The sequence below is a fragment of the Macaca thibetana genome, chromosome 17 (assembly GCF_024542745.1).
Source record: "Macaca thibetana thibetana isolate TM-01 chromosome 17, ASM2454274v1, whole genome shotgun sequence".
NCBI lineage: Eukaryota > Metazoa > Chordata > Mammalia > Primates > Cercopithecidae > Macaca > Macaca thibetana.
Window position 1 is genome coordinate 90,399,181 of NC_065594.1, and position 26,659 is coordinate 90,425,839.

The 26,659-nt window shown below is 38.8% G+C and overlaps 1 protein-coding gene across 2 annotated transcripts in view; it reads right to left on the minus strand.

The window, feature by feature from the left end:
- Nucleotides 1-1,635: 1,635 nt before the first annotated feature.
- Nucleotides 1,636-26,659, minus strand: part of ANKRD10 (ankyrin repeat domain 10) — a 36,607-nt gene continuing 11,583 nt past the window's right edge. The window contains exons 4-6 of one of the 2 annotated variants that reach the window (XM_050766613.1): nucleotides 16,143-16,378; nucleotides 6,787-6,882; nucleotides 1,636-3,208 (exon numbers count right to left, since the gene is read on the minus strand). In XM_050766613.1, coding sequence (XP_050622570.1) covers nucleotides 2,733-3,208; nucleotides 6,787-6,882; nucleotides 16,143-16,378 — 808 coding nt within the window. In that variant the 3' untranslated portion in view covers nucleotides 1,636-2,732. Of the gene's footprint in view, nucleotides 3,209-6,786; nucleotides 6,883-15,814; nucleotides 16,379-17,230; nucleotides 17,325-26,659 lie in introns of those variants that run through there. The other variant, XM_050766614.1, reaches the window with a different exon arrangement.

The window sequence follows — 26,659 nt, forward strand, 5'->3', positions numbered from 1 at the left end:
TGCTGTTCTTTTGCTTATGCCTTAGCGCTTGGTTACCCTAACTTCCTATTCTCCTGCCCCATGACCACTACAGAGTTTGGGCGTGGCATCAAGCACTCACAATTAACTGCAAAGACGAGTCAAATATCCCTTTTTGCAATTACCTATCTGTGTAAGGCCAGATTTTCTCCACATACTTCAACCAAAAATTTATTTAGGTATTCTATCTCCAAGTAATGTTTTATAGTTTTCAGTGTAGAGGTCTTGAACATCTTAAGATATTTTCCTAGGTATGCTATGGTTCGGGTGTCACTGTAAATGGGTTTTATTTCATATTCCAATTGTTTCTACTAGAACAAACGAATGCATGCATGGGAAAGTATCTTCAGGCCAAAAAGGCTAAGACTCAGGGAGCTATTCTTTCAGTATAAACGTCAATTCTGGTGGACACAGAAAAACCTAAACTGATTCTCAATGTTAAAATGACAACCATATTTTTTAATACAGCATTTTTCTTTCAAGTCCTAAAAATACCCCAAAAACACTTGTCTCAAATAAATACAAAGTAGACAGACTAATGCACCTCTACATACCCACTACCCAGCTTTAACATCAGCTCGCACCAACTGTGTTTGATCCTTGTCTCCACTCACCAGGGAGCATGGGCTCCACTCATATTTTTATATTTTGAAGCAAATTCCAGGCATAGTATTAATTCCATCATCACCATTTCCTTATGTATCGCTAAATAAGAACTGAATATACTAGTGTAAATGACTCTAAACTAGAATATGACAAACTACTTCAGTCATCCACTCAAGTGTGGATGTTGCCCTACTTTAGGTTCTGTGCAATATTTTTGTTCCTAAGCAGTCATATTCTGTCCAAAAATTCAAGACTAATCAAAAGTATGTTTAGTGTGTTTTCAGAGATTCACTTAACATTTTTCAGCAAATTAACTCACTATAGAATATCTGCAATACCTTAGAAAACAGTCCAAACGGGACGGCATCAAGTTTCATCTCTTAAAAACTCAGTAGTTTGGGTGGCTTCTTGGATCAGTCTGAGGCCAAATCTCAGTTGTAAGCTTGGTTACTAGTGTCTGCCATAGGATGGGGGCGGTGGCCTGGACAGCACTATGCATTCTCCTCCTGTTCTCACTGTAATTTTTGCAAAACTACCAAAGCGTAATGCTCTCTCATTGTGGTCTATTAAGTTTTTACAAGAATATGCATGATGTATTGAATGTTTTAAATAACATAGGTAGGCATGCCAGAATGGCTATTTTGGTGCTATTTATAACTGTAATTCATATTCCTAAAAGGCTTACATTAATGAACACTTGCTAAAACCAAAGAAGTTTAGAACATGATGGTTGTTGTCTTTTATGAAAATAAGCACCCAGGCATGATGCTGAACTGACATGCAATTCATCCTTCCTCCACAGAGGCTCAGCACCAACGGGGCCCATAAAACTAGAGTAGAAATTCAAAAATGGGAAAAAACACCCTATGAAGAGTGTCAGAAGAGTCAAGTAAAATCTTATAAGCAAAAGGAAACAATAGTCAACTCCTCCTCCCTTCCCATTCCTTCCACAGGTATCCACACCCTGCTGGTCCCCAAGCCCGGAGAGAAACCCCAGGGACAAACTTGAGTGTGTGAGAGTTTTTTATTCAATTTGTGAAGGACAGTTTCAAAACAAAATGTTAGTAACACTCTTAGAACACTGGTTTGTTCGTTTGACATTTTCTCTATCTGCACCAATTTTTATTACAAAAATCAAAAAAGTAAAAATTCATTACAATATTTGCACAGTATAACCACTAGTTGCCTAGACCAAAGCTAATTTCTACAAAATCAAAAACTTAATGCAGTTTTATGAAGAGAGTAAAAATTCTCTCAGTTAACTGGATATACATAGTGGTATATATCTTAAAGCGGAAAACCCCAAAAAACAAAAACAAGGAAAAAAGAAAATACATGTCAAAAGTCAGTTAAATACTTTGACCTGACAGTTCCTACAAATAGTAACTTCCACTACATATAAAGGAATCTGTTACGTGTGGTAAAATTTCCAGAGACCAAGTAGGAAATGTGGAATTAAAAACAGTGAATCAGAACGCAGCCCCAGGCTGGGCCTGCTTTCATGAAGCCCAAGGCAGTGATCTCCACCAAGGAGGGACCACCGTCTACAACTAAAACCTTCAACCACATGGTGATCTGCAAAGCTTCACTGAAAAAGACAAACGTTCTCTTCTTCACACAAATCACTGCAGAAATCTTTGTAAGGCTGTACCTTGCATAGGGAAATAGTTGGGTTCTGTCAAATTCTACAGAAAACAGTGGAAGCAAAAGCTTTTTAAAATGATGCCCATGTGCAAAGAGATAAATTACCAGGCACCTCATTTACCGCCCCAATTTATCTTGATCATATAATGTTTTAACAAAAGGAAAAACGGCAATATCTGGTGACAGTATTAAAAAGACAATGTTGAGACTGGCATCAGAAAAACTCCAAAAGTACATCTTATAAAAAGGACACCTCACTGTAGAAACATCTATGCACTTAGTAAGCCCTACTCATGCACAAACAAGCAGTCGCTGGGAACTTGTCGAAGTTTACTTTTTCAGAAAGTTAAAGTATAAAAAAAAATAGTACAAGTTGTGACATTCGTTCAAATTGCTGCTACATCGGTGTTCTGAGCTGGCTACCAGGAAGGACTCCTGCATTTCCAAGAGCCAGGCCAGTGTCTCTAGGAGCCGTGGTGCAGGTGCATGGTGCCCAGCACGGCACTGTCGTACCGCTCCTGCACCTTCACAGACTTGGAATGCTCGACCACACTGTTCAGTTCCGGGATGCTTTCAGCAGTGTCCCCAAACCCGTGGTAGTGTCCGTAGTACAGGTTATCCCCAATGTCTTCCACCCAGGAAGGCCTACTGGCTATACAGCTACTTGGACTCCCATTCAGGTGCAGAGAACCGCACAACTCAGGGTTAGCTCTCAGGGTCTTCTCTGGCTCCTCAGTCCCACTAATGCAGAGAGAACCCTGGCTACTTGGAAACGGCTGTCCTGGGGCTAATCCACTGCTAATTCCGTTAGATCCTGTCAAGCACTGGCCATTCCTGCTTTCCATCCCACTGAGCGGGGTCGTGGAGGGGAAGTCCAAATGTCCATTGATGACACATCCATTTGTCAATGTATTCGATACGGAGCTACTGTTTTTCATATCTGCATTAAGAAATACACCTGTCACCAAAATTCAGAACCAGTGAGAGAGGAGAAACTATAAAATGCTTCATTGCCATTACAATTTTAAAGAATTTTAGTTTTTGGGTTTTTTTTCCCTTTTAAACCAGTTCTTTTTTCAAAGTAAAATGAATGTGCATAAGTAGACTTAATATTAAAACGTTAACAGTAGTATTTGCCTGGTAAGATAGGAAAATCACATGCATGTCAGTAGCATCGGGTAGCTCAACTGAAAAATGTAAGCTGACAAATACACTGCATGAAAAATACCAACACAGTCCTGAAAAGCCATCAATAAAGTGCTCTCATTTTAAGACTACTTTCGAGAGTGGTTTAAAAATCGCCCCTGAAAAGGTCCATCAGAACTGAGTGTAAAGTGTTCTACAGAGGGTTTCAATAGAACACAAACTTCTCTAGTTCTCAAGCGAAAATGGAAAAAAAGGTAAATTAAGCGAATTAAGGAAGCTCTTTGAACTATGTACAACAGCATCACATGAGGTTTTTAAAAAATCTCATAAATCAGGTAGGGACTGTTGACCCTTCCCCTGAGCCTCAAATCAGGGCTATTAAAAGGAACCCCTAAGTTTTTATTTTTATTTTTTTTCAGGAGCACAGAAATCTACGTAGTACTTCTGCCAAATGCCACATGAGAGCACTGGCAGGATACAGAGAAACCGGCAACCACAGCGAGGAACTGTAACGGCCAACAGTCCTCACGCTTGCAGGCCTGGGCCAACAGCACAACATGTAGTCGCTTCTTCTCAGTCCAGCAATTAAAATGACCATGGCAGCCAGGGTTTCATTAGGTTACTTTCAAAAACCACCTTTGCTGGAAAAAATGTTGATAGTTTAATCTGCATATACAGACATCTATCAAGAGGGAGATGTCTTATGGGATAAAGAGTCCATCACGGAACATCTGGGCACACCAGGACAGGCAACGACAAGTCATTCTTCTGTATACTGGAACTTGAGAATCAGTAATATTCATGTTCACAACAATTCATATAACAGTATAAGGGATGATCTAAAATTATCTCTAACTTGGTAATACTAGATTTTATCTCAATGTTCTTCACTACCAAAGCAAAGCATGATATTAAATCTAGAAGAGCTCAGTTCTAATAACTTTTAGAATAAGGACGCAGCTTAAACACATCCGATTACCCTAACACGTCACACACTGCGCGACTCTTCCCACGGAGGGCTTCCCTCCATCTCACCGCCTGCGTACCTCTGACAGAGCTTTCTGATACGTCCTGCAAGTCTTCCTGCCAATAAAGGATCACGGCTTGTTCAGTGAATGGAAACATTATCTAAATATTACATTAATTGTCCAGTTTTTGGATATTTAAGCAACATAGTTTAATAATTGCTATAAATTCTTCATAGGTCAATAGATTTTTTTCCCCCAAATTAAGTGATAGCTTTTCTATTTGGCTAAAATCCTAGACTAGAAAACATGTGTTTCAAGGACTAAATAGAAAATAAAAACAGAAATAAAACAAGTTATTTCCAGGGGAAATTCATGCGATTTTTTTCAAAAACAAAGTATAAACAATGTTTTCCTAGGTGACAAAACTCAAATATGATGGCAACCCTGACAGTTGTTTATTGTATGTATAGTTTTTACTAAGAATAAAGTAGAATTTTACTTCAGTGCCCAGTTAAACTAAATCTGTTCTATTATTTAATCTCCAAATCAAGGCTGGTTGGTAAGCTCATGTTGTTACAGAGAATCTAATAAAACAGCATAAAACAGCGGGCACCTCAGACCCACCGAGGCACAGCACACACATCACAACCTCCAACGCTCTCCCTTCCTCTGCTCCCAGCTGCCGGCCAAGACCCGCACTTCCCTTCTCACTGTCTGCCTGGCCAGCCCCCGGATCCCACGAACATCCAAACACAATGCTGGGGATGAGGTTTCAGACAAGATCCTACTTCCCTTCCAGCCAATCCCATAGAGAAAATCGGGATTTAGAAGCAAGCACCCTTCCAGGGGTGAGGACACTTGACTCCCCTGAGTCTCTAGGGGCATTTAAAATGCAAAGATAGCTGTACATAGTTGTTCAAAAATGTATTCTTTGGAAATAATTTTAGCCAAACAAAAATTTGAACTTGTGTTTAAAGGAGAGCAGCCTTTGGTCTGATTCTCAAAGGACTATGGAGGCAGCTCCCTCAAGCTTCTAGTGGACGTGGAGTGCCATGTCCCATAAGGAAAACCTCGAGTAATCTCTAGTGATTTAACACATTGTTTATTCAGTCAGAGTGTCATAAATCAAATGACGGGAAACACGGGGTGTATGTACTTGGCATCTGGTAAATGGGATGGGCTGGGTTTTTCAAAAGTACGTTCCAGCTTGGATATAGTTTAACAAAGAAGTAATGTCTGATGAATAAAGGGTGGCCACTTCTGCCAATTCAAAAGCAGGTAGCAAGGTCATTTTTAAAAAACGCAGGATTTGAGTTTTGTTATGGATCTTTACCTAAGGTCAAATAGTCCCTGACTACAGAAAACCTATTATTTTAAATATACTAACTGATCTGAATTTCTCTACTGGGAAAAAGGTGACCCCAGCAATTCTGTAGCTTTCAGAAAGATGAACACATTTTCTTTTAACTTTAGTGAACAGAAATGATTTTTTCATGTGGGTTTGGGAACAAAATACTCTTTTTTTTTTTATCCCCAGTTATGAATTTTGCATAAAGACATAATAAACTCAAAAAAAAATCTACTTCTAAATATATTTACATGTTAAGAGAATGGCTAAAAATGTTTTTGTAGTTACCTGAATAAAAGAGCAGCAGAAAAAAAGCAATAGCTAAATAGACAAATCATTTTAGATATTCTAAATGCTATAAGAACTGAGCTTCTTCTGCCTTTTAAAAATTGGAAATAGGAATACTGTTTTAATATACTAAAAACATTAATGTATAAAATGTGTGTTGTGAAACACAGTGTTTACCATTTTAACAGACTCAGAATGAAGACCACAGAAACCAAAGCAACCAAGTCCTGGGTAAAAGATTCCATGCTGGAGTGACCGGGTGGAGTCAGAACCACACTGACTAGTTCTCAGTGTTTACTGCTAGTCGTCCTCTTTGCGGTATATTGGTTTGAAAATATTAACCGTAGCATGTTCGGTATATTCACCCAAAGGCCATATGTCAGAAAATTAAAAATGCAAACCTCATTAAAAATAAGCAAGGCACATTAAGCAACAGCTTCAAATCAGAATAGAAAGATTGCACTTACATTTTTCATGTTCATAGAATATACCCAAAACACTGATCCTTTTATCTACAAACTTGCCCAAGATATGCAAATTATAGTGTAACATTTTTAAAAAGACACTGGACAACACAGTGCAAAACATCTGAGAAAAACTCATGTTAGAAATAATACGCATACTGATTCTTGCAACGACACGGGGTCTGCATTGCTGACACAGTATATATTTCTATTTCTTTTGGTCCAACAGAACCACTCTCCTGCTGTTTGGTGTCTTCGACCATTGGATTGTTGTTGCAGCTAACAGGAAACTGTCCACTCCCACCTGTTACAACAGCAAACTCCCTATCAACGTGCATTTTGTCAGCATCGTCTTCTGTGTCGCCATTCATGAGTGGCACGGCAGAATCCAAGCTTTGAGCTGCACAGAAAACAAAGACTGTTTCAGATTCCTTTGTCTGTAACAAGATACGTGTTCAGACACACAGTTTACATTATTTTGTGTGGGCACTGAACACTTTAAACAATCACATTAAAAAAAAAATTGACAGGTCACTAATGAGCTTAGCACACGACTGAAAAACTTTTCCACAATCAAAAAAATTTATTGACATGTGCAGTGTTTTAAAGTCATGGAATTTCAGATACCTATTACAGATTTACTTGATGGCAAAAATTCTAATTTTCTGGCCATTTAGAGGACATAAAGTGGTTATATAACCTGGAAACAATTCTAAACTCCATTTTCAAATTCAGTAGACTTTAAAAACAAACAAAAATACTAAGACAATTCTTAAATTAACATACAATTAAAACAATCCTGATTTTTAAAAAATCCACTATTTCCATTAACAAAAAAATAATGTAAAGGCTGAGAGACTCAAGACTAGTCTGTCAGCACTATCCCAGAGTGGCATTTGATCTGAGCACCAAAATACAGTAAAATAATTACACCAAAATACAGAAAGAGTTAGAAATGTGAAGTTAAAGCTACATGGGCACTTCACTTACAAGATTACCATCCTCTGCACTGTGGAGATGCGAATGCCCCATGTGATACATTCTGCACAAGCACCTCCGCCTCCGAATCCTAGCAAGACTCACTTCTTACAAGCAGCTCCACGTGTCTGAATGGCTTCTAGTGTTTAAAAATGTGTTTTAAACAAAAAGGATTCTAACAAATCACTGTTACACGTTGCTTTATTCATTTACCATGGCATAAATGTTGTATCAGTTAATTTCAAAACAATCTCTCCTCTGCCCTATGACTGTATTACGATTCACCTAACCCAATTCCCTGCAGCTGTCTGGGCTGCTTAGCCCTTTTCTTTCCTATCATGAACACCACAATTAACATACTCATAAATGCATTTTTGTGTGTATTTCTGGTTAACTCAGATACTTAGAATTATTTCTGGGCCAAAGAATACACACCACAAATAGCAACTTTCAGTGCTAAATACCTCTTTCATATAAACATTTAAAAATAGGGAGAACGGAACTTTGCAGCTTGAATTAGCTCTAATTTTAGAGGCACACAACTCATTTTTGATTATACTGTATATACTAGATCTGGATTATTCTACAAAGATGCTAATGTACAGGATGAGAAACCCGATTTCTGAATTAGTATCTGGGAGAGAAACAGAGCAGTGTGATTTGTGTAGCTGGGGGGATTGGGGGTAGTCAGAAGTCTGAATAGGTAGGAGGCCAAAAGCCTTCTTAAAATACAGGTGCTTTAAAACCAGAGGCATTAAATGGTGGATTTTAGTCCTTACTCAAAGCTTTAAAAAATCTCCCACAGGCCAGGCTCCACTTTCACTGTGACTCAGGCATGCACTTTTAAGAGATCAGTGTGTAAGCAGGGCATCTTTTGAAAAAAAGAAAAAAAAAAGGGCTGGGCGTGGTGGCTCATGCCTGTAATCCCAGCATTTTGGGAGGCTGAGGCAGGTGGATCATAAGGTCAAGCAATCAAGACCATCCTGGCCAACATGCTGAAACTACTAAAAATACAAAAATTAGCCGGGTGTGGTGGCGAGTGCCTGCAGTCGCAGCTACTTGGTAGGCTGAGGCAGGAGAATCACTAGAACCCGGGAGGCGGAGGTTGCAGTGAGCTGAGATCATGCCACTGTACTCCAGCCTCGTGACAGAGTGAGACTCCGTCTAAAAAAAAAAAAAAAAAAAGGATCGTGGGGTGGTGGAAGAGCAGATCTCCCAAGTGTGCGAAAGTCGTCCCAACTTCAGGAGCCTTCATGGCATGCATACACGGAGAACCTGCAGCCAAGAGCAGGTCAGCGTTCGCTCCTCCCACAGGCTGCAATCCTGCAAAGCCAACCACGAACACGGTTTGCACAAAAGGGTGGACTTTGATGGGAATACAATGCAGACAGCTTAAAATACCTACACACTCAATTGGCATTCAGATGCCAATGTTCCCCAGATAAAGTGACAACTAGGGGTTGCCTGCAATTTCACACCTCTGAAAAGCAGGTTAGAAAACCCCAACAGAGAAGAGCTTCACGAAAGCTGGGGTGTTTTGTCTTCTTCACTAGGTCCAGTACCTAGCATAGTACTCACATCAACAGATGAAGCCCACTCACTAGCCAGGAGAAACAAAAACACAAGGTAAACAAAAACAAATGATCAGTAGCCGGCGCAGCCTGTAATACAACCCGAGGAATCACAACCATCCAGGCAGGCCTGGCCGTGCCAGGTGCAGGTGCAGGAGGCGCCACTAGGCGGCCGTTAGAGCCGCGCCAAGGGCAGCCCAGGGAAAAGAAAGCGGGCAAAACACTAGCTCCCAGCAATTCATCCTGTAACTAGAAGGCTCACAGCGGCCAGGGACCTCTCAGAAACAGCTCCATTGAGTAGCCGCATCTTTTATTAATGCAGATGGTTTCTCTAACAAAACAGGGTAAGAATGAAAGGCTTCCATCTTTTACCAAGCAAGATTCTGATTGTGGGAATCATGCCAACAGACACCCTAGAATTTCATTCTATCTCCATAGATACGGCCTCTCTATACAGTGTAGTTCCCACAACCAGCTGTCCCAGAGCCTTGGGTAATACTGTTTCATGAGTGCCGCCTTCATTCCTAGTAGCTATACATAAGTTCTCAATTGGCTGGTACAGATACTAAGCCTGCAATTTTCTCTTTAAATTATGCTGTAAGCCATGAAATTGAAACTGGCCTCTCAAAATTTGAAGAACATTGGATTTGGACCCATTTCCTCCCACAACCAAGACCCTGCCAACTGTGGCATTTGCTCCCACACACCTGTTGCCACTGCTGAAGGAATCAATTACATCTTGCATTTGAGAAAGGTGGCCTGTACAATTTCAGAAAAACATGTCTTCCAAGGTCATCAGTTTACTCAGGAAGCACTATCCTTTCCTATCTTCCTATTGACTCTTAAACAATGATTATTTCTGAAAATGTTAGCAAGACCACTTTTTACAAAGGGTCTTTACTTGACTGTAAAAGCAGGTGTCTGTTGGGAAGACAGGCTTCTAGTACACCTGAGACACAACGTTCAGGATGGAAACCTACCTAGGACTAGCTCAAAACCTCCAGCCTCCCTGCTCACAAATACAGCCATGTCCAGGTGTGGTCACTGCCTGACCTCCTAAGTGAGAACTAAAGCCAGTAGAGCATGCCTCTGGCTGAGAAACCCACATTCCTGACCCTGGGGGACACACAGAGATGCTCCACTTGGGGCTGATGCCCAGGGCAACTAAACAGTCTGCATTTGTATTTTCATCTGAAATTTGGGGGTTGCACAAAACCCCTAAAGGCAGTTCCCAGTAACTGCAACTATGAGCTATTCAGGATCCAGCAGCTTGAAACCATGAAAAAAGTCTTAGTTTCAAGTTCGGGAAGGTCTGCCGCATTACAGAAGTAACGCACCTGGACATCAAGGTCGTGCCACTACAGAGGCTTGTGGGAGTGCTGGCCAGGTGAAGACACTGCGGGGGCACCACTCATACTGACACACAGGGAAACAGGACTGTAACTGACAGGCATGCCTGCAGATACATCTAAGGTTTAGGAAAAATGCCTGATCATAACTTTAATCTTACATTAAAAAAAAAAAAAGGCACTCTATGAACAGTCATATTTTGGGATATAGGGGCTCCAATCAGCCAACAGGACATTACTCCCAAGACCCGAGCCATACTGGTTATATTTCCCAAGACTAAAGCAGGAGACATGTTACAAGTCAAAAACTGCCAAGTAGTTTCACACAATGAACTTAGGTGAAGCTTGAGATCATGACCTAGACTTGTAATCTACCTTTTACTGTGCCTCTAGGTGCTGTGTGGGTCCCAGGTGTTGACCCACAACCCTTGAATGGTGGCCAAAAGGCCCAGGACCCCTCCCGCCTGTGGCCTTTCCACTGAACTGAGTGCATCCTGCTGTTGCTTCCACTGGGGAAGCCTCAATGTCCTCTCATTAAAGCAGCAAGGAAAGATGCTTTGCCTTCCCGGTTTCCCACCAGTCATTACCTGGAACTACTGTTTGTTCTGCTGTAGAGCACATTTTACTCAACTTTTTAAGGTCCTGTTAAAACCAAAATGTTTTTCTATTACAAGGTGACCTTTTGTGGGACCCACCAGGGCCCAGATTCCAGCAGTGCAGAGGGCTGGGATGACTCCAGGCAGCAGGAAGCAGCAGCAACCAAGGACAGAGGAAGGCAGTGAGCGCTCTGGACAGACCAGGGCGGACTGGAGGTTTGGCTCAAATACAAAAGCAGCTTGTGATCAAGTGTGCCAGTTTTGGTTTTGCTTCCCACTGGGGTGTCCACAACTGTGCTGAGGACAACTCAGGCCCGTTAAGTTTGCTCAAATGGAAACTTTTAACAGTGGAAAACGCAGACACTGTCTGGACTGGAAGTAATTCAGACTGTATTTCAAGACGTCACATCTTCAGGGATCAACAAAAAACAATCATTCCTTATTTGAACACAATTAGGTAGGTGTGTTCTATCATCCTGGCCAAATTTTTATAAACAAATATACTGCAAATTTGAAAACAGTAAGGATGTCAGCAGTTACAGTGCTCTAATATGTAACTAAACTACAAGGAACTAAATTACAAATTTACTCCTGGGAGGCATTTTATTTCCTCTCAAGTTTCAAGCAATTACCATCTATCATTTAACAAACCAGCCGGTCATATCTGCCCTCCTTTACCAATAGTCTTCAACCCTGTTCAACACGAACAGTTAAGGACAAAAGGCAGAGATCCTTTATCCAGGTTAAATCCATTCTGGGAAAGTGTTAACACTTTCCACCAGTAACTTTACCTCTATATCATCAGGTTGTAGATATTTTTCTGTAAGGTGTTTTTATATTCAATACCTTCACAGTATGAATGAGATTCTACAATCAATAATATGCCTATGATTAAAACCGAGCTGTTAAGTCAGTTTAACGCTTGAGATCTGCTGTCACCACAGCCTACTTCTGGGGCAAATGTTGTCCCAATTGTGAAATTGAAGTTATTGGGTCAGTTTTTAAACTCACACTGTGTTCCCCCACTTCTTCCCCACAACTCTTGAGCTCCATCCAAAACAATTATCAATCAGCAAAATGAAGTTTTCACTCATGGAAGGGACTGGCATTCTTTTCTAACCAGGATCACTGAAAAACTTGACAAGTTTCCAAGGAGTACATATAAAAATAATTGCATTGGGTTATTCCTGAAGATTAACCAAGAACACTAGCAAACCTGAACTCAGTTTTATACAGTGCAGCTGGAATCCCGACGCCCATGCGTCATACCATCAGAGCAAATGATTGATAAACAGAAAACAAAAATTTAAAGACTGATACTTCCTTGCGCCATCTAAAATGAACGAAATCCCACACTGGGTAAAGTATTATCCCAAGATACTTTCCATCAAAACAAACTGCTTAAGTAACTGTGGATTGTATTTCACCCTCCAGAGTTCATGTCTACACCTATTATATGTTCTGACTAAACTGCATTTGATACAGATGCAAATAACTTTATGAAAGTTAAAGTCTGACTTCTTGTAGCATAACTTCCAAGACAGGTAATATTCAAGCAATACGAAAGGCCAAGTCTTTATTCTTCACTTGAGATCTTTTAGATCAGTTTCCAAAAGAAAATTCCTCCAATTTAAAATACTTGAAGGTAGTTTACTAAAAGCAGAGATACTACTTTTTGTGGGGAAGAGTGGTTAACATTCAGACAAGTGTTTTGGCTTTTTTTTTTTTTAAGAGTGAATTTTACAGGGATCTCCTTAAGAGAGAAAACTTTCTAAAGTAATTACTTTTGTAAATATAAATTCCACACTAACAGCCTCAATATTTGTTAACTCTTAAATTCTAGGAAAACGGAACAGACTACGTTTTATTGGTAAAAGTTATGCAGCCACGATATTATCCCTGGCACCTGTAACTTGTTTTTAAAGCCAAACAAAACAAAAAACCCAGCTTAAACTCTTCTAAATATTTTTATATGTGAAGTTACTCAAAGTATTTTATATGCATGTGTTAAATGAGGAAAAAACATCTTTTTTTTTTTTTTTTTTAAACTCTGGCATGAGAACCAAAAACCTAGTAATTCAGATTAAGCAAAACTTAAAACACACACATTTAAACAAAATCAAAACAAGATGCCAGAAATTACAATTAAAACTAAAGCAATGTATCTTTAATTCAAAACTAAAAAACTGGCCAAATAATGGAAATAATTATGTATCTATTGAAACCAAGAACAATTTCATGCAGAACACTCAGGTAATTGGGAGAAAAAAAATCCTGTTTCAATGATCAAGAATGATACCCGGGCCGGGCGCGGTGGCTCACGCCTGTAATCCCTGTACTTTGGGAGGCCGAGGCGGGCGGATCACGAGGTCAGGAGATCGAGACCATCCTGGCTAACATGGTGAAACCCCGTCTCTACTAAAATACAAAAAATTAGCCGGGCGCAGTGGCGGGCGCCTGTAGTCCCAGCTACTCGGGAGGCTGAGGCAGGAGAATGGCGCGAACCCGCGAGGCGGAGCTTGCAGTGAGCTGAGATGGTGCCACTGCACTCCAGCCTGGGCGACAGAGTGAAGACTCCGCCTCAAAAAAAAAAAAAAAAAAAAAAAAAAAAGATTCCCAATACCTAACATACCACATTCAGTATGCAATGTAAAAGGGGGGGAAAAATCACCTTTTCCCACAGGGAAAAGAGTGGTGGGAGTGTGGGTAAGCTGAAGATGCCCATCTCTACTCACACAAACACAAAATAAAAAAACATACACAACACACTCTTGTGACGTGCGGGGCAAATCGAAGGACTGTCAACTACATAAAAGACAGAACCATTAGAAGTTCCAGGAAATCAGTCAAGTCACAGTCAGTATGCAAATTAGGAAAACCAGAGATGAGCGGCTTTAAAGTAATGTGCATGTTGGCTGAAATATTTCTACTGTGATAATCACAGAAACATCAGTCATGTCCTATGTACCTGGAACAGTGGCTCAACCTGTCAGGTCTGCGGATTACCTGCAACACTGAAGCAGAAGTGCCGGCTCCAACCCTATGTTTGTCTAAATTAGCACCCTCAGGCTTAGGACCAGGAATGTATGGTCTGGGAAGGCCGCATGGCAAGTTTAATGTGCAAAATGTGAACTTCTAATCACTGGTCAACCAAAACAAATCCTCCTTCTAAAGGAAGAAAATTAAATCCCCGGAAATCAGCAGGACTCTTTAAACCAAATGTATGTAGTTATCGAGGATTAGGAAACAAGGAATCCTCAGAAATGCTTTTCAGGGTAATTAAGCAACGTGGTACTGGCCAATTCAACTGACCTTAGAAACCCTGAGACTAGTTTTACAAACTCTTCTAGGTGCATTTTGAGTCCAATTAGCATGTTAAGTGATCTCTTTTTAAAAATACTAAACAGAATTTAAGATTTATCAGCAATAAGAAAATGAAACATAAATCATTTTTCAAGGACATTTGGACTATACAGTGACATACACGGACAGACATGTACAATTCGTGCATGAGGGCACAAGGCCACTCTACAATATTAACCAGGCTTTAAAGGAAATGACAAAGGATTTTTTTAAAAAGTGGATGCTCTTTAAAAGGCTTTGAAAATACATTAGAAAAAATGTTAAAACATGGTACAAATAAATGACAATACATCACCATTAAAAAAGACCATTTTGAATTTTACGCAGATCTTCATGTCATGCTTATGATTTTAGCATCTTTCTGGAAATGCTTAACTCATAAAAATCTTGAATTTTATAAAACTGTTAAGTTTATACATTACTACAAAAAGTCTTATCACAGGAATTTTTATGGTGACAAGATTTAAATAGTTGTGAAGTACATAATACTGACATTTTATCTTTATAGGGAAAAAATGTTTCACTTGGACACACTCATTAAAATAAGGTAGAAAAGATGATATTGGTTCATGAAATTTAAAGTTAACCAAGACCTCTATATTTTTAAGTGCTTAACTGATAGTCACTCAGTTTTTCTTATGCTATAACTTGTACAGTTGATTTTTTTTAAAACCAACAGGCAAAACTGCTTATCCTCAGCAAATCTGAGCTCACAATCTGGTTCATTACTTTACACTCCCACCTCTTCCTTTCCATGTCCACTAAATACGCCTGCCAAGCTGTCACATTTACCTTATTAAGACTTTTTTTTTTTTTTTTAAAGAGACATGGTCTCACTATGTTGCCCAGGCTGGTCTCAAACTCCTGAGTTCAAATAATCCTTCTGCCTCAGCCTCCCAAGTGCTGGGATTACAGGTATGAGCCATGACAACTGGCCTAAGACATCTTATAGATACAGATGATTTTCCTATAGGAAAGGGAGATGTTTTCAACTTCAAGAGTGATTGGCTGGCTGCTTATTTGCAAACTCAAACATACCTTAAAATACAAATTAGCCCAGCGTGATAGCATGCACCTGTAATCCCAGCTACTTGGGAGGCGAGACAGGAGAATTGCTTTAACCCGGGAGGCGGAGATTGCAGTGAGCTGAGATCACACCATTGCGCTCCAGCCTGGGTCACAGAGCAAGACTATCTTTTTAAAAAAGGGTGGAAAAATACTTACAATGAAAATAACTTACCTTAGCGACTTAAATCCTCAAGATCAAATTATACACCAGATCTTGCTGTGATAAATGAACACGTATTACCATGTGGGGTACAGAGACCAGCTGAGGTCAAATCATAGTACAGAAATAGTACAGAAAACATTTACCTTCGCGAATGTGAAAATGTTTTACTGCCAGACCATCAGCAATTTTTATAAGCCCAGGAACATTTACAAGAAACAAATTATAAAAAATAAAAAAAATCAGGCACAGTGGCAGATTTTCTTTAATAGATATATTTCGAACAGATACAACAGATTAAAAAATCTAATTCACGGCAGGTAAACATGGGTGCTCAAAAAGTTCCACACAGACATTTACACTTGGGCTGTATTTCCCTCACATCCCCTTTTGTTAAGTGTCCCATCTTCGCAGTGGCAGTACAGGAGAAATCTCCACCGTCACCGCACAATCCACCAGGCACATTACCACCTGAAGTGAAGGTCTCATCTCGAAGGTGCGTTCAGCCATAAAAAGAAAACATATTAAAGAAAGGAAAAATAAGTGTGCTCTTCCCACCCACAAAGTGGTCTCACCTTCAGTTCTAGCTTTCTTTACTCCAAAGGCTTCTGAGTCTTCCAAGCATCTCTTTCGATTTGTTCCCACACTAATATGATTAGGAAATACATTCTGATGACCCCCATTTAAGATGCCATTGTTATAGAAATGGTTCAGATGACAATTCTGGAGGTTCAAGAGAAACTGGGCACACTCTTGGAAACCCTGGGTTTGTGCAATGTCTGCTGCTGTCAGGCCACTGGCATTCCTCAGGCTGTACAACACAAAAACACTGAATTACACCCCGTCCGCGTGCTCACCTGGTCTCTGCTCCTGCTGAACTGACTAGCTATCTGAGGGTGGTATGAAAGAGTAAACAAATTCATAGCAAATCTTCATTAAAGAAGTAGTTAATCAATCTAGCTCTGTAACTAACTTCTCTTATACACATTTGATTTCTAAGCAAGATTTGGGAGATAAAATAAATATGCTAAACGTTTTAAAAAGGCATCTTCCTATTTAACTTCTCAAAATCATGTTTTATGTTTAAATTTAGTCTGAAGAATCTAAATTTATGCTAACTTCAGACTTGAAACTGAATTATATATTATCTGCACTTAATTTTAATAACCCATTCCTTTAGCGTGAATAAAATCATAACAAACAAACATGTACTGAAATTGTCCATGGCATTCATAACTGTCTTCCTAAAAATAAAAGTAATGGCTTACCAACAGGCCAGCCTTTATGCGTACATGTGACACTGTAAGTGGAAGTTTAGAAGGATGTCCTGACATTGAAGTAACTATCACCAGACTCCAGAGCTGAAAAGCTGTGTTTTTCTGTCAGATTTTGATTGTTTTGGCCTTGCTTGGAAAAACTTGCAAGAGTATTACATTTTTGGCATTCTAGAGCATTTGAGTAGTTGGTTCCTTTAAAAAGGCTTTGAATACTGTCCTAAAAACTCATCCTTATCACTCACAAGAACCAAAGTTTTACCTGGCTAATAGTACTAAAAAGGAAAGGTCTGGGATTTCTACAGTAGCTAAAACTCAGATTAAAGTAGGAAGTGATGGCAGAATAAGTGAAAGAGTTGAATAAAATAGAGTAAGTTGAACTTGTAAACCTTTAGACACTGAATTAAAACTGAGGGATCAAAGGTAACTCCATGTTGAAGTTCCCCTGGAAGACAAGAATGTACACTGCTCTGTGAAATAAACCTGTAAAAAAGCAGACATCCTGTTAGCTGCAGGTTGATAAACAAACTGGAGAAGTACTTAACAGCAAAATCACCTTCCATACCTGTTCAACAAGCTACACTACATCCACAGCAAAAGCATGATGAAATAAAGGCCTTGTGCTGTGTCTCTCAAACAACCAATCCAGAACCCTGATGCTTTTCTTGGGGTTACTGTTAATGCAAAAAAACAAAACAAAAACAAAAACAAACAAACCCTGCATTTGAGAGTGAAAACTACAGAATTAGGGACAAATAATATTTTCTTATTTATAAGAACAATACTCTTGTATTCGTTATTTCTGGACATCATAAAGCTCTGACCTCAGAAATGAAAAGTGGGCATAGACACTCACTAAACGTGTCTCTACTTTTTAAAGCATAAATGTATTACACATTTTGAAAAAAGACCCAAATCCTATTTGATCAGGTATAAGAGAATTGAGAATCTCAGAAACCAACAAAATTCTTAAAAATGTCAGGCAGCTATGTGCAGGATGATTAGAGACTAAAGTCGGTATTTTTATTAGCCAGTAAGACTTCATGGCTATGAACGGCCGTATTTTCTAGTATTGCATATTTTTATTTTGATATATGAATTCAATGAAAAGGAAGCACCAAAGTTTGGGCAGACTGAATTACATTAATTACACTTTGTACAAAATCAGATCACCTTGTTATTGAAATAGAAAATATACTAATATTAAGTGACAGCTTAATCATATAGCTGAACTTTTTATTAATGGTGTTATTTCACTTTCAAAAGATATCAGAAGTGCAGATGACCTGGGAGGGTCTACTCTGTCAAGAATGTGAACAGAAAAATAAGTTTCCATATGAAAATTCAAAAACTCTTCAAGGAGAACATAAGTTTATAAACTGATTATTTCTACAGATAAGCACAGACTTGGTCTCCAAAATCAAGAAATAGAGACATGAGAAGCTACTACTTAGTATTAGAACAAATAAAAATATGAAACAAACCCCACAGTAAAGATTACTCTTTAGTGGACCAGAGGATAAAAAAGAGCAAACAGATTTTTGAAATGGCACTTAGAATCATAAATACCATGCTGGGCGTGGTGGCTCACGCCTGTAATCCCAGCACTTTGGGAGGCCAAGGCGGGTGGATCACCTGAGGTCAGGAGCTTTGAGGCCAGCTTGGCTTACATGGTGAAACCCCATCTCTACTAAAAATACAAAAAATTAGCTGAGTGTTGTGGTGGCACATGCCTATGGTCCCTGCGACTCGGGAGGCTGAGGCAGGAGAATCGCTTGAACCTGGCAGGCAGAGGCTGCAGTGGGCCGAGATCACACCACTGCACTCCAGCCTGGGCGACAAGAGTGAGACTCTATCTCTAAATAAATAAATAAATGCCAATTCGCTGAGGGAAGTTTAGATGCTCAACGGGCATGCCAACATTCTGAAGTTGTTAAAGAACATCCAAAGCACATTCAATACTTTTATTCCTTATTCAGAAGCTGAAGACTACGCTGAATTTGGGTTAAAACAGCAAGTTTACTGATCTTCCAAAGAAATATAACCTTAAAGAAAAATAATCAACAAAATAGTGCCAACATATGGAGATTCCTGGAGACTGTGAAGTTTGAGAGTGTTAGCCTACACACAGATAGCACTGGTAAGCTCTCCCACTTCACTTTTTCCCCTACCAAAAGTAGTTAAACATGTGCTTGTCCTCTACTTAGACCAACCAAATTTCCATGGGGTCTTAGGTATTATCTCAAAACCTACTTTACTAAAAGAGCTCAAAAGATGGATTATGGCCCATTCATGCTATATACTCCACTCGTGTATAAGGACCAAGGAAGCAAGAACAATCACAGGTCAAACAACTTCTAGCAGCTCACATAATTTTGGGGCACTAGAAGGCAGACATGATGGAGAGATCAAAAAGTTCTAGAAATTGTATTGGACAGGTATCAGAATCTAGGATACACGGTAATTGGAGGAATCAGAGGAGACTGTAATTTTGCTCTACATTTAAGTGGCACTATCTATGCAGCATTATCAGAAACAGAAATATCCAGCACCCTTTCTCTGCTGCTAGTGAGGTACAAGAACATTTCAACTCATCATTTCCCTTGTTACCAAGGGCTGAATGTATACAACATACAGTTTAACTTGATAGCATTTATATTCTTCTCTGAGGAAATCTGTTGGTACCTGACTCAGGAACACAACACAAAACGACACCACCATCTCTTGCCCCTGAAAGTCTTCATTCTCATTTCCTCTCCTTACCTACATTCATCACCTCCACTATCCCTGCTCACATTAAAAACCTTGCAAGTGGTCGCTCAACTGTGTAGTGCACATTATAGAAACTGGCCTGAAATGATCATTAAGTATCATCTTCCAGAAGGCACTTTTCTAAAAAGGACTATGTAGTAATTATTTTAGACTTTGAAGACCATACATTCTCAGTTCTACTCAATTCTTTTGTTGTAGGCTGAAAGCAGCCTCAAGACAATTAAGCATGGCTATGCTCTCATAAAGCTTTATTTATGAACACTAAAATTGAAATTTCATCTAATTTTATATACTAGAAAATATTATTCTATTGATTTTTGCTCAACTATTTAAAAATGTAAAAACCATTCTTGGCCCACAGGTCATACAAAAAAAGGCAGCAGGCCAGAACTGCTGAATAACATTTAACCAAATAGATACTGTAAATATTCCTCTGTTATTATGGGGTACACTGTAAATTCCAATACAACATACAGGGATTAAAAAAAATAGCATATGCATCACCTCAAACACTTTTCATTTGTATTGAATTAGCTATATAAAAAATAAAAATAAAAAATTACCGTTAACTAGTCACCCTACAGGGCAAGGTAACACTACTAGAATTTACTCTTTCCATCTAGTAACCACTCTTTTTTAAAGAGACAGAGTATCTCCCTGTTGCCCCAGCTGGAGTGCAGTGGCACAATCGTAGTTCACTGCAGCCTGGAACTCCTGGGGTAAGGGATCCTCCTTAGCCTCAGCCTCCCAAGTAGCTAGGTATACAGGCATGTGCCACCATGCCTGGCTACTTTTTTTTCTTTTAATTTTGAAAGAGATGTTGCTCGGGCTGGTCTGAAACTCCAGGCCTCAAGTGATCCTCCCACCTCAGATTCCTAAAGCACCGAGATTAGAGGCATGAGCCACTCTCTACTTCTATGAGATCTTTTTTACCTTCCACGTAAGTACAGTACATGGCGTATTTATCTTTCTGTGCCTGGCTTACCTAACATAATGTCTTCTAAGCTCATACATCTTGCTGAGAATTACAAAATTTTGTTTTTTTTAATGGCTCAATAGTATTCCACTGGGTACACATACCACTGTTCATGTGCTGACAGACACTTGGGTTGATTCCAAATCTTGGCTATTGTGAACAGTGCTGGAATGAGCATGGCAGGTGCAGATGTCTCAGTATATGAATTTTCTTTTGGATATATACCCAGTAGTAAGACTGCTGAATCATATGGTAGTTCTATTTTTAGTGTGTTCAGGAACCTCCATACTGTTCTCCACAATGGCTGTACAAGTCTACATTCCCACTAACAGTGTTTAAACGTTCCTTTGTCTCTGCATTCTCATCAGCATTTGTTACTGTCTTTTTCATAACTGTCATTCTAACGGGGATGAGACGGTCTCTCATTGTGGTTTTGATTCTCTTTAGAATAATATTTCTCCTCTTAATATTCCTCTACTCTTAATAATGGATTTTCTGAAAACATCTATTAATTTTATGCACTATTCAACTCAAATAAAACTAACTTTTTAAAAGTTGCCAAATCTGTCACAAAATATTAAAGAATAAGAAAAATATAAAGGTAAACTTGAGAGGGGTGTAAAAAAAAAGACCCTGAGAGAGCACTTAGCTGTGAAACAATCATTCCTATTCCTAAATTGAGTGTTTTTGGTTACATGTTCTAAGTGCCTTGCAATAAACCAGGCAATGTGCTTTATCTGGAAAAAGGGAGCCCTAACTTCAAAGTCTGAGTTCCTCAAACTTTTTTAATAGTTAAATTTCAAATACGTTAGACTGAAAATAATTTGGGTTTCCAAGTCAAAGATTAGAGCAAATAATCATTAAAGATCATAAAAGAGGTTCAGGTCTTTAAATTCTATGTTCATATGTGCTTTCCTATTTGTTAAGCAATATTTCAATTTTCATGTTTTAATTGCTAAAATTCAGCAAGAGTTGGACACATAAATGAAACACTTGATTTACAGGTTCTGTGTTTCTATCTACACTCAAACCTACTACTTCTAGTACTTTGTTCTGTCATAGTACTTTTTAAATACTCCATCCTTTACCCTTCACTCCACAGGTTTTTTGTCTGTTTTAAACAGGGTCTCATTCCCGTCACCCAAGCTGGAGTGCACTGGTGCAATCACAGCTCACTGTAGCCTCCTCTACCTCGCGGGCTCAGGTGCTCCTCCCACCTCAGCCTCCTGAATAGCTGGGACCACAGGTACCACCACCATGCCCAACTAGTTTTTCTGGGTTTTTTTTTCTTTTTTTTTTTTGAGACGGAGTTTCACTCTTGTTGCCCAGGCTGGCGTGCAATGGTGTGATCTCGGCTCACCGCAACCTCCACCTCCTGGGTTCAAGAGGTTCTCCTGCCTCAGCCTCCCAAGTAGCGGGGATTACAAGCACCCACCACCACACCCGGCCAATTTTTTATATTTTTAGTAGAGACAGGGTTTCACCATGTTGGCCAGGCTGGTCTTGAACTCCTGACCTCAGGTGATCCACCCACCTCAGCCTCCCAAAGTGCTGGGATTACAGGCAAGAGCCACTGCGCCCAGCCATTGTTTTTAAGTTTTTTATGGAGACCGGATTTTCACTCCACAGGTACCGACTTAGTGTATTACGTGACCATAGGCACTAACTGCTGGCCACTCCTGTCAACCTCAAGTGAGGTATCAGTAGTAAAGACAAAAGTTCATCTGGATTGTGTTTACGCACACTATTCCAAAGGGAAAATTAAAGTACCCAGAAGAAAGAGTTTAAAAAGACTCAAAAACGATTTTGAATGCAAACTGGTGGTAATGAAGGTGTACACATTATTTTCAGATGAAATCTTCAAAACACGCACTTTTGAACTGAGCACTCCCAGTTTGATGCAGCTAGATACACGGGCTGTGCCTGACCTAAAATGCGTGTCTGTTCATTTCTGAAAATAGGAGTCTGTCGTTCTACAGCTATAGCCTTGTCCTCCCTGGTCCTCTCCAACATCCATTTGAAAAATCTTTGAAAATGGGAAGAGATTTTTAAAACTCAGACAACGGTCAACTTGCGGTTCAAACTGGTTCTAGTTTGAAGTTCTAAAATTAACTTTCTTTAAAAGAAACTCAGCATGATCAGATTTTTAGGCTAGCAAGCTAAATGTGCTGCAATTTATTGTGGAAACTATGATGGCTGTGCTTTTATCTATAAATTCTCTCCCTGTAACATTCACCAAGACTAGGAAAAGCAGTCACTGAGCAGGCCACCCATATGCTCTCTACTATTCTTTCAAAACAGGAATATTAAAATGTGGGACAAAACGGAATCATCTTTACTGTGAATTACATGTTCTGTTAAATAACTGACAAAAACAAATCAAACCGGCATTAACTTTACTAAAGATACAAATGCTGATATGCTATATTTTCTTATTCTGAATAGAATATTAAAATGTATTACCTCTAGGCCAAGGACAGTGGCTCAACCCTATAATCCTGGCGCTTTGGGAGACAGAGGCAGGAGGATCACTTGAGGCCAGAAGTTTGAGACCAGCCTAGGCAACACAGGAAGACCTTGTCTCTTCAAACACTCAAATTGATATGTGAGAACTCTCCCCAAAAGAACTTTCACTAAAATTTGTATCTAAGAATTCTCCCCCAAAGAACTTTAAAAATCAGGTTCTACTCTGAAGCCAGCCAGGGTCCCACCAGTTTCCACTTATAGTGCCACAATTCCAGAACAAAGGAGAAGCCATTCTGATGAGAATGACTTTGTTTTAATTTTGAAAAACCACGGATCAGGAAATACCTGAAGTTTAATTTTTAGAATCCAAGTTGTCACATCACCTCCAGGATGTTTTCTTATTGTTAATGCCATGTGACAATAAAAGGTAACAATTTTTATATAAATAATATTTCTGTTAAAATTCTGATCTCAACTTAGCTATTGTTAGTTTACAAATAGAAAGGTAGATATCATAAATTAGGTAAGCAAAGCATGCAAATCTAAAGCATCTCTATCTGAATTCCTAGATTAGCGTTAAAACCAATCACCGCAACAAATACCTCAACAGTATGCCTCGTGTGCAGAAAGGAAGCGATACTGAACATTCAATGCCACAACTGTAAGGTTTTCGGAGAAGCACCTGTGGCAGTTTCAGCAGTTTCTATATGGAATGCTCCCCCTTTCTAGGATTACTTGAAAAAATCAAGTCAATTCGAATTACGTAGCTGTAAAACATTGACATGTGTAGTTTTTACAGATTCAGAATCTTCTGTGTGATTTAAAACGGGCAATGGTTCATAATACAGGAAACTTAAATAATAAGGGATCACATATTTGCAGGCAACATTTGGATTAAAAATACATAGACACACATAATGTGCAGAAGCACACTGACTGAGCTTAAGCCATTGTCATGTGACCACCTTGACCATGAGCTATTGCTCTAAAACACTGCCTTTTAAATTACCTTTGGTAATTTTTTTAGCATGAAGCCAATTTAAATATGTCAATATTTCAACATAAGTTTAACAGTATGGACTAAAAACCATCAACTCACGATTCTGGTTACTTTAAAATTTGGTATGCTGTATCTCAAATACATTAGTAACTATTCCTAGATGGAAATAAGCAAATACATGGAATCATTAAAAAAAGATAAAAAACATTACTAAATTGTCCATTTGTACAGACAAAACATTAGCAAACATCTAAGATATCTTCAGCAAAAGAAACACGTGTATTTTTAACCCTTTGGTATCCAAAATCTTATTTAATTATGAAGACTTTCTTAAATATATCCTTCAGTTAATAACAGGAAGAAACTATTTTAAAGAGTTTCTACCTAAATAAATTTGGTGCCAAGTTTTCAAGTTCAAAGTTACTGAGGATAGTTTTACACTGCAATTGAACCACAATTATGTTTGCATACATTAAAATGTAAAACCATCATTCCAGGAGTTTGATGAAATATTTAGCATGCTCCTGCTATAATTTAGCAAGGGAAAAAGACATTTGGATTTAGAAATCATTGGTTTTATTTGAAAGCACTATCTACAAAAGCAGTAAAGAAATTTTATCTGTATTTTAATCAAGCTGCTGTGAAAAACAATCAAAATTCTAAACTTAATTTCTTAAGTCTGGAATGGTATCAACCCACTTACTGTCCCTGTCTAGCAGGCAGAACTTAACAGCTATCTCAGGAAGAGATTCCTCCATCCTGAAATACTTTAACAACCAGAAAATAGCCAAGACCAGACAAGTGTGCTGTGGTGACAACTAGATAAAAGGAGGCTGCTGCACAGTGGCTCACATCTGTAAACCCAGTGCTCTGGGAGGCCAAGGTGGAAGGACTGCTTGAGCCCAGGAGTTTGAGACCAGCCTGGGTACCATAGCAAGACCCCCATCTCTACAAAACATTTTTAAAAATTAGTTGGGCATGGTGGTATGTGCCTGTAGTCCTGGCTACTTAAGAATCGGAGGCAGGAGGATCACTGGAGCCCAGGAGTTTGAAGTTGCAGTGAACTATAATCATGCCACTGTACTTTAGCCTGGACGACAGAGTGAGACTGTCTCTTTAAAAAAAAAAAAAAAAAAAAACACAGAAGCAAAAAGTAGGATGTGAGGATGACCAGAATTCAGAGGACCTAAAATCAGAAAATATGAATTCAGAGTCATAATTCTGGTAGATTTTGTAACTAAAATATTATTCTGACAGGCAAAAAAAATGAACAAATGAAAATAAACCACAAATTTCAAAATGAACGGCTAAAAGTAAATCTAGGTTACATTTTGCCAAGGGCAAAAGTCACAAATGAATTTAACACTAGTATTAAATATGCTCATCACCTGTATTTGCCCTAATGAAAATCTGATTTCTAGACCGGGCTCTATGGTAAACAAAGGTGGGTCATAAATGGTCAATTATGATCCAAACTAAGACAATTCCATTTTAATTAAAATATCTACAAGTGAAGCAGTTTTCGTGGCATTAAAACAGTCCACTAACATCACATTCTAGGCTGTTGTTATTATAGCCAACTGTGCCCACTTTCTAAACCAGGCAGGGGAGACTTTTCTAGAGTCAGTCACTGAATTTGCTTATATAAGGCTATTGATGCTTCTCAAGCTATCTAATGATCCCAGTTAAGATAAAAATAATTAAGTTAAAATACAGGTAGCCCAGCTGAAGATCTGGTTACCACAGAATAAATGGCTTCCAAAGAAATCTTCTCCTATAGAAAAGTTCTGAGACTTTGCCATTAAACACTGGCATCCGTATAATGTAGTATTAAAATGCATCTACAAATCTGCCTGAGATGCAACGAATGCTGGTTTCATTCTGAATCTCTTTATTTCTACTCAGTGGTATAAAGCTATTTTACTAGCTGGTTGATATGGAAACATCCTCCACTTTATCTCAAGAAAATAAAGACGAATTAGCCAAAATTAATTGGTACCAAATTACTAAAAGTACAGCTAATCCAAGGCTCGAATTCTGCTATTTACAATGTTAGTAGTGAAAAGATTTTAATTATCAGCAGATAGTAAGTTTTCAAGTCTTTTTCCAAAATCACATTAAGACTTAATGTTATACTGTTACTTGTTCCATCGTCCAAAAGAAAAATGAGATGACAATCTTTTTGTAATATATCCTCTTCTTCCAGTCAAAACCTGAATATCAAGCAAGCAGCACTCAAATACTGGCTGTAGTGGAAAAATGGAACTACTATATAAGCAAGATTAAGGATGGTGACAACTTCACGTACTTGCTGAAAACTCCACACACAGAGATTTAGGTCCTTTAAAGTATACAAACATTGAGTTTGGTCACAAGTTAGATTTAATCCTGTGCATTTTAATTTTTAGATTTAAACAATGGTAAATAATAATGACCAACATATAAGCCAGAAACAGCCTCACACACAGAAAACTTGGCACCAAAACTCAAGATTTAAAATAAGAAAAGAAAAAGAAAGTCCATTAACATACTCACGTGTGGTGCTAGAAAATTTAATACGATGCACAGCAGCTGAAATGCGTTATCTTACAGATGCAACCTACA